At 45.7% G+C, this 8,878-nt stretch overlaps 1 protein-coding gene across 1 annotated transcript; it reads right to left on the bottom strand.

Annotated features, from left to right (window-relative positions):
• Positions 1-4,708: 4,708 nt before the first annotated feature.
• Positions 4,709-7,620, bottom strand: STBD1 (starch binding domain 1). The gene is made up of 2 exons (XM_080409379.1): positions 6,086-7,620; positions 4,709-5,977 (listed from the first exon to the last, which is right to left on the bottom strand). Exons 1-2 carry the CDS (start codon positions 6,333-6,335, stop codon positions 5,178-5,180), a joined length of 1,050 nt encoding a protein of 349 aa, XP_080265505.1. The 5' UTR covers positions 6,336-7,620; the 3' UTR covers positions 4,709-5,177.
• Between the last annotated feature and the right edge of the window lie 1,258 nt (positions 7,621-8,878).

Genomic DNA, 8,878 nt, shown 5'->3' on the forward strand with positions numbered 1-8,878 from the left:
AGACAACCTTCTCTTAATATGAATGCCTAAGAATAATGTTTTCAAAGGCTGTTCCTAGTTTAAGATCTGGTAATAAACAGGAAGGTATATTGAGCACACCTGGCACATACAGTAATTTATTTTAAAACCTCCTATGTCTTTTGACATTTGAGGATTTTGCAGCAGTGGGAAAATGACTTACTGCACTTAAAAGAATTAAAAGACTATCCAATGCTAAAACCAATTCCAAAATAATAAGATGAACAGAGTCACTGAAGTATCAGATTGATATTTAAAGCCTCATTAGTGTTTGACAATATCTCAGGAAACAAGGTTTTGAAAGAAAGACAGGGGAGGAAGAACTCATCCCAAATTGAGTACTTTTCCAGAATTTGCCATTTGATTTTTGTCTGGGGACTCTTCATGAAGAGCAGATTAATAGTTCTGTCCCTTCAGAGTTTAGCAAGCCTGTCTGAGAAGTTGGTCACTGCTGGGCTGGTAGCAGGGGCGTCCTTGCTGCAAACAGTACTGACAAAACAAGGGGCAAGCATTTGTGTTTTTCCTCATCTGCTTTCCGAAAAACAATTATTGCCTTGGATTTGTGGCAGCATGGAATGCCATGCTTGAATTCAAGGGGCTTACCCTGTGATTTTGCCTAAACCAAATGATACGTAACCACCACTCGGCAAAAGTAGCTTCATGAGCACAAGCCATGCAGGTACAAGCTTGGTTTTGTTGTCTTTAAAGCTACAAAGCTAAATTAAGAGCAGGTCAAATCTCTGGAGGTCTTCTTGTGTGGGAAGGAGAGAATAGTGAGCTGTTCCTAAGCTGTCCTCTGTTTGTCAACATATTTTGATTTAATTCAGGTAATTTTCTGTATTTCCTAATAATTTTTTTCCACTGATTCTGCAATTTTTTGCAACAGTGTTGCAAGCTTAGTGAAAGTGTTAATAAAGGCATCTCCCCTTTTGGTTGTATTGAAAATGAAAGTATCATTTTAGATGGCTTGTGTGTCACAGTTTGGACTTGTTATACTTATTCGAGGGATCTACCAAAGTTTTTGTAGGAAAGGGTGGGCTGTAGAGAATGAGAGCACGTATTCACCCTGTAGCCCAGCAGGCTGCAAAAGTGCAATGAGAACAGACCTCAGCTGTGTGCAAGGAACCAAGCCAAAAAGAGTTTCAGACTGCAGCTCTGTGAGAATAGAAGGGAGCAGGTGGAGAGGTACAGGTAGCCAGAGAGAAGGCAGATCTGCCAAGCAGAAAGGCAGCATTGACATCCTTGCGCTGGAACTCAGTGGAGTTGGAAACAGATCTGGGCTTCCTCCGTGCCACCAGCAGAAGGCAAAGAATTGGCCTGGGGAGCTGAAAAAAGGGTCATAGACTTGTGGGCCCTAGAGCAGCTGTATATGTCCTGGACTGTGCAGCACAAATAGCACTTTATTATTCCATATCATACAGGTGGATAACACAGGAGGACTGTTAGGCAAATCTTGACCACAGCAGGACACCACAGATGGCAACCAGCCCCCCTGGAGCAAAAACCTAATACGAATCTAATATTTTTTAATGGATCACGTGGAGACACTCCAAACAGTAAGTTTATTTCCCAAAGAAGATGTGGGATGGGCACAGTTTTTGCAAAGACACCTGTAGAGTGAATAGGAAGTAAACAAGTTGTAATGCAATTTTTTGTATGTGACTTTGAACTGATGTATGCCCAGCACCCATTCCAGCCTCAGGCTGTCTGCTCAGTTTACCATCCAGGTACAGCGTTTAGCATTTGTACCAACTACTTCACAAATAGGAGTAGATTGCATTTCACCTAAAAGTAATAAAAGGTCTAATTTGTCAGAAGTTCATTGTCAGCAGTATGAGCAGGTGAACTTAAAAGGTAGATTGTTGGTTGCAGTCTTTCTGGCTTTGCCATGCTGTGAGTGAGAGTGTTTATTATTTGCTTTTAGATATCCTGAGCTGCTGGCTGCTAGGGTGTTACAGCCACATAGGAATGTCAGCAAGCATTTGTTTCTCACATGTCACGTCACTGGTCTCACAGCCAGGACACAGTAGTAGATACCAGCCCATTCTAGCATAATCATTTTTATGCAGGAAGGCAACTTTGTTTAAATCTGCCTTCATGCTTGAGTGAATAGATTGTTCAATAATGAGAAATCACCTCTGTAAACTTGGAGAAAATACTCTAGATTGGACAAGCAGATTAGTGTGTTCTTTCACCATGCAAGTAACATTTAATTTACTTAGCATAGGCTAGCAGTGATGTGAATGGCATTGTAATTTAAGAGGTTACAGCAAAAGTGCAATGCAGGTCTTAGCATAAACCTTGCTTGATCGTCCAGCAAGATGATGCAATCATGAGAACTATATGCATTATCTGTGGGATCAAAGTACAGGGTGTTTAATGAAAAAAAAATTCTTAATTTGAGAGACTTTTCAGGGCTAGTCTGTTTGAAACATGTTCATCATTCCATTAGAGAATCTATTCTAGTGTAGGTTAAGTGGCTTGCTAGTAAATCTCTTAATCTAATACCACAGTTAATCTTCTCAGACAAGCCTCCAGTGCATATAAATACTCTCAAATGGCAGTGGCTGTTGGACAAGTGATTTTTAAGTTGACAGTAGCTTGTTCTTTGAAGAGCCTGCATCAATGGGAAAAAGAATTGTAAACGTCTTGAAATAACGTTTAGCTTTGACTTCAGTGATTTCTGAAGATCAACTTCTATTTCAACTGTACCCTTGTATATTAGGTATATTGTTCACTTACATTTATTGACAGAAAAGCTAAGTGCCAGAAATGCAGTTAAGGTACCAAGCCATTAGTTCCAGCACAATTTCACCCATTCAGTTAAAGCTGTAAGTTACTGACCGAAACCCACACAAAGGTTTTGTGTACTCAGTTGTGGTGCACAAGGTCAGAACTTAAGAGCTTTCTGTTTATACACAGTGAGCACAGTCATAATTAAACAGTAGAAATACCTGTTACAGTAAAGCAGTAGCCCCTAAAATGAAAAGAGCTTCATGTTAATACTCATTTTTTAACCCAGGGCATGCTAACTATATCCTGTTTTCCTTTTGAGTTTATGTAGTAAGTAACTCAAGTACCCTATGAGTTTCCTGTTGAGACAGTTGAGGACTAGTGTGTGTACATGCACCTGTTGAAAGACCACTGAAGCAGCATCAATCACAGGCTGAATTGTTAGCTCTGTCCTCCCTTTTGAGTCAGTTGCCAGAAATGATACCACATTCCTTCCAGAGCTGCAGTACTTCTCATACAGAAGTAGTTACAGGGGTGCTTTTCAGCCTGGAAGCACAGTTAACAAAAAGCTAACAGTCAGTCTTGAGTTTAGCTCCCACCCACATTTGCTACCTTGTTCTCTTTTTGTAAAAGGTGTCTTGAAGGAAATGAAATGTGTTCAACTGAATCTTCAGGTTGCTCAAGACAACCAGAAAACAAAGCTAGCATCTACAGAATAACTGACCCATAGAACAATTTGCTTTGTCATGTAGCAACAGCTGGGCTGGCTTGTTTTACATGAGAAAGAGAAAGCTCCAACTTGTCGATGCAGTTGTTTATATGCCTTAGTCTCTCTCACTCCTCACTCTCCCTTCAACACCCCTACAAAATTTTCTTTAGCTATTTTGTGGCTATGCCAGCCCACACCCAAGGATTTGTTTCATGAAGCAGCTGATCTGAAGTCCCCATAACAACATTTCAGACACTGGTTCTTCGTAACAGCTCTAATATTGTCCCCCCAGCTGGATGTCCATTAACCATTACATGCAGGAAGTAAGCCTCTGAAACTCATCTTCCAGTCTATCACCAAAATCCATTCTATTTCACATACTCAGACTGCTGCAGCATGCAAAGCAGGAAGGAATTCACACAAGCAATTAGATCAGCAACGCACTTTTGAAGTGAATGTTCCAGACCAAAGTGGTAATTTATGCACTTCCAGAATTCCTACAAAACTGCTTTTCAGACTAAATTCACTCTAGGGAGGTGATATTTGCAAGCTAGAGCCAGGCTCCTCATTATGGAAAGAGGAACTTGAAGTGTCATCAGGTCTTTGTAACCAGAAATACAAACAGCAGGCAAGCAGAGCAGCTTTCTGCTTCTGTCATATAAAAATATATCAACTGGTTGAAGCTGGAAGTATTCTACTTTATCTGGCATAATAGAAGGCCACAACTTAAAATTGGTGTTGAAAAGCCTAGTCTTCAGGAAAAAAAACAAACCCCAAAACCAAACAACATAAGAGTTTAAGCCAAGTAGTTGCTAACAATACTGTGGGGTATTGTTACTAGGTAGGCAGACTATGCCACCTAATTCTTTCAGAAAGAATCTTACTCCCTAGCCATCACAGCAGTCCAGTTGCTGTTTGGGTTTTTTTTTTTGTTTTGGTTTTTTTGTGTGTGTTTTTTTTAAAAAAAAAGCTTGCTCCCACCCTGACAAAGTAATTCATTAAGCCCAGACAGTCCTTTCTGACCTTTACTCTCAGCAGGATGATCTGACTAAAAGGGACTTACCTGCCAAGCCTTCATTGGAGCAGAGGTGCTTCCTGCAAAGTAGGGAGTAGAGAATTAAGTCCTTTGGGGTTAAACCTTTGTTACTCCCAAGAGTGCCAGCTACTTTTCAGGAATTCTTTAGCACTAAGATTTCAGGTCAAGTAACTCACTGCTATCAAAGTTATTAAAATGAGTCAGTTCACTGGTCAAGTTGTAACAGACTGTCGGTCTGAAAATGTTTATTGTTGCTTAATACATTACATAAGTTAAAACACTTAAGTTACTATTACAGTGTAGGTAACCACACTTCCTAGTATGCTTCAAAAGCCCTAAGCAGTCAGTACAAAGATGCATCCCACAGCCCCACTCAAAGCAACACAAACTCAAGTCCAGGGTCCAGATTTACCTGGACAGGCAGCTGCTTGGAATGCTGCTCATGCCTTCGTAGCCTACCTTGCACATCTTCAGAATGTGTTTGAAGTTGATTTTTCAGGTTGCCAAATGATTTCCTAAAGAGTAGGGCAGAGATCTGATGCTCGCATTTTTACCAGGTTTGATAGGGGGTTTTACAGAGCTCTGCACTTGAGGCTTGCTACTGAAGGAGGGTTGAAGTTTAGGGGCTCTGTAATTAGTCTATGCAGGTTTGCCATTAGATAAGCAGCTTCCAAACCCCCATTAATGGTATCCCCACCACTGATGAACCATTTGATCTTCATGTTCAGTCACTAGGGTCCTGTTACCACATTCTTCCCAACGTCGGACCTTCCCATTCTCCACCAAGATAAATTTCCACTCTACTTTGGTGTCTACTGGCAAACTAATGGATTCAGACCAGAAGCCATCCTTGTCATACTTGAGGGGAACGTAGCTGTGCCACTGGCCCAGACACTCATGGTCACCAGTAACACCAATCAGCTGAGCATCAGAGTGTGTGAAGTAGTGTACACGGAAAGTCACGTGGATATTTTGGAACATGGGGGGCACGGCTGCAACTCTCTTGGCTTTCAAGTCCCCATCGGGGCAGTCTCCTTGATCCCATTCCTTGCTGTCAGAGTCTTCCACGCTGCTGTTCTTGCCAGCCTCCCCCCAGGCCAGGTGCTCGGAAACAACTTCCCACTCTTCCTGGTCCAGGTCCCTGCTCTCAGCTGGCTGACCCGGCCGCTCCTCACTCCCATCCTTACAAACATCATCAGAGGCTCCGGCTGAGTTCGTGCACCATCCGTCACTTGCGGGTCCCACCTGGGCTCTCTGCTCGCCTGCCGGGCCGCCGTGGGTGCCAGCCGGCGGGTGCTCCCTGGGGTCGGTGGCACCCCGCTTCGGGAGCTGCCGCTCCACCTCCAGAGGCTCGCTGGTGCGGACGTGGTTATGCTCCTTCCCGGCTACAGCCGCTGGATCCTCTCCTGGCCCCCGCGGCAAGGCCAGGGCAGCAGCCTCGGCGCCCCGCAGCTCCGGCTCCCCGCTCCCCGGCGGTTCCCCTGCGAACGGCACCGCGTTAACCAGGCGGGGGTCGAGCGGCGCAGCCCGGCCCAGCCCCGCAGCCGCGAGCCCCCGGCCGGCCCCGAGCAGCGCCCCCGCCCCGGTACCTGCGGCCGCCGCCTGGCTCCTCGCCCCCCGGGGCCCCTCGCCGGCCGCCGCCCGGCCGCCCTCCTCGCCTCGCCCGTCGCGGCCGCCGTACCAGAACCAGGCGACGAGGGCGGCCAGCAGCCCCACCAGCAGCGCCGGCCAGAGCCCCGCTCCCAGCCAGCCCCAGGCGCGGCCCTCGGCGGGCAGGGCGGTGGGGCGCGACGCGGCGGCGGGCGGCTGCAGCACGGGCGGGCCGCGGTCCCGGGCCATGGCCGAGCGCGGACGGCGGGGTGGCCGCCCCCGGCGCCGCTTATAGCCGGGCTGGGCCCCGGGGAGGAGCCGCCCCGCGGCGGGAGGGGCTGCCCTCGGCGCCGGGAGGGCGGGGGCGGCAGGAGGCAGGGGAAAGGCGGTTCAGAAGGGAGAAAGTCGGAAGTCAGGGGGGCAAAAGTTGGAAAGCTTGCTTTCTCCCCCCCCTCCCTTTTCTACCATCTCTCCCTTCCCCCCGCCCCGTATCTTCCCACATTTTGGCCCCGTAGCCCGGCACTCTGCTCAGGGGAGCCGTGCTGCCAGTGTCGTACAGCACGGGTAACGCGCAAGCGGCGGGGGCTGCACGCGAGGGTCGGGGGCCGCGTGCCTGAGGTTTGTCCCGGTTTTGTATGGAAGCAAGCACTGGAGCTGTCAGCTGCGGAACCTTGTGGAGTTTAGCCCTAGCAGTACCGTGGCCTTAGGTCTGTGTGCTCTAACAGGGTGCACGGAGGGTGTCTGATCCGCCTGTGCTTTCGATGTTTGAGCTCGTGAAAATGCAGGCTTTCTCTGGTATCCCTGAGAAGTGAATTAACAACTAATTTGGAACTTCTGCACCATACTCAAATGACTACAACTGGATTTCTTAACTTTGTCCTGCTCTCCTGTCTTCCATATTATGCTCAGGATGCTTTTTTGGCCTACCAGCACTTCAGAGTCCATTAGTGCAGAGGATATTTGATGGGTTTTTTTTAATTTACCTTCATTTTACCTACCTAGTTTTCCTCTTGAAGTGATGATGTAAAATTTTATTTCAAAACAGATAAATCTTACTAGGAACCCAAGAAATCTACTAAACACAACTCAAGACTCTCTGTTTTGAATTGTTAATTTTGAAGTGATAAACTATGAAAATGTTTATCAGTGTAGACTATTAATACCAAAGATTAACAAGAGAGAAGGCGTTAGGGGAGGCAGTTCCATTCACTTTTGACTGCTGCCTTTTTAAAATCCATTCCCTTTATCTGAACAAAGGCATTGTCATTACTTGATTTCTAAAGCCCGCTGATGAGATTCCATCTGCTATCTCATTAGAAAAGAGAATGGCTAAGTAGATGTCCCAATAAATCTATTTCCAGTGTGTGAACTTCTTAATCTTTCAGTGTCATTTAGAGCAGTGCTACCTCAGCTTAACAGGACAGTAAATGTCATTGGAATTTATAGAAGCACAAGTGTGACGGCTTTGTGGTGAAGTTCCTTGGCTGATACAGAATATGGAGGCCTGTGCAAATACACAGTATTAATGATCTAAATATTTTTGCTTTCTTTCTCTGAAGCCCTCCTCCAACGAAGTGCTGAGCTTGTGCTTAAGTAAAAAGTATCTATTTTGGTACTTTGATGTGTGGGACGTGTTCAGGCATGTGCTAAGCAATCTACTCGATGATACAATGAAAAAAAAGAGCTGAGAAGCTAGGACCTGCCTGGGCACTTTCTCAGTGAATGTGGTTTTGGCTGCACTCTCTTTTACTTTTCACCACTCCAAGGTGCATCTTAGCCTTGCTACTTAAAACACACACTTGACTGTAATGAGTTGTGCTAACTACTGAAACTCTGCACAGTAGGTGACATTTTCACAGTTCACTTACATTCCTTTTTCCTAGCCTTTAAAATGGAGACAGTCCCATGGTCTGTATTTGTACACCACCTTGCTCAGTTGGGATGATCAGTTAGGGCACCTACATACTACTGTTCTTTAGGTACTATGTGGTGTACTGCAATTTAAAATTCCTAGTCGTCTCCCTGAAACAGAGCAGACAAAAATCATTTATTATTGTATCATTAACTAAAAAAGCATCCTTCTGCCAGCCCTCAGCACAGATGAAGAGGTAGCCTTTGGAGCTGCTTACCTCAGTATTTCTTTTCTTCAATATATTTGATGAAACAGCTTAGGAAGGAAGAGACACTAAACTAACACAGCTTAGAAGTGACTACTAAAGAAATACTTAAGGAGCAGTTTATTTTGAAGACAGAAAAATGCATGTGATGAAAGGCAGTGTGCTGCTTTAATGAGCAAGAAAAGAGCAAAGGTCTCCTCTGCTTCTATTCATCTTCCATGCTCATACAAGTCTCTTCTGTTGCCAGACTTCTTTTTTTTTAGCCAGTATCTACGGAAGAAACTAAAGTGAAGCACACATATTGCTTTGAGTGCTCAGAGAGTAACTGCTGTTACTAGAAATGAATTTGAATGATGACAGAAAGAGGCAGTCGCAAAGGCAGAGGACCTAGGTGCCACCAGAGACCAGCTTGCTGCCCAGCCAGGCAGGGAAGGGCAGTTCTGTAACCCAGATCCTGGATTCCCACACAAGTCCTGCGTAGTCCCCAGAGGGCATGTGCAATTTTTGCTCAGTTGCTTCCAGGTGCCATCAGCATCCAAGCATCCGCTGATGCGAACGTACTTTGAGTGCTGTGGTCTCCTAGACCAGGGCCATCCTTGTAATCTGCTGTGGAACAGCCACAGTTCAGAAGTGAGGGAGGTTTTTGTGAGCAAGGCATTCCGCTTTATCAATGAT

This window comes from Falco punctatus (genome assembly GCF_963210335.1).
Source record: "Falco punctatus genome assembly, chromosome: 1".
Lineage (NCBI taxonomy): Eukaryota > Metazoa > Chordata > Aves > Falconiformes > Falconidae > Falco > Falco punctatus.

Bases quoted from the DNA above. Each gene is read 5' to 3' on its own strand.
- STBD1 (XM_080409379.1), bottom strand. From the start codon at position 6,335: ATGGCCCGGGACCGCGGCCCGCCCGTGCTGCAGCCGCCCGCCGCCGCG. The intron at 5,978-6,085 runs GTACCGGGGCGG...TGCCGTTCGCAG, and splicing joins GAGCCAGGCGGCGGCCGCAG to GGGAACCGCCGGGGAGCGGG.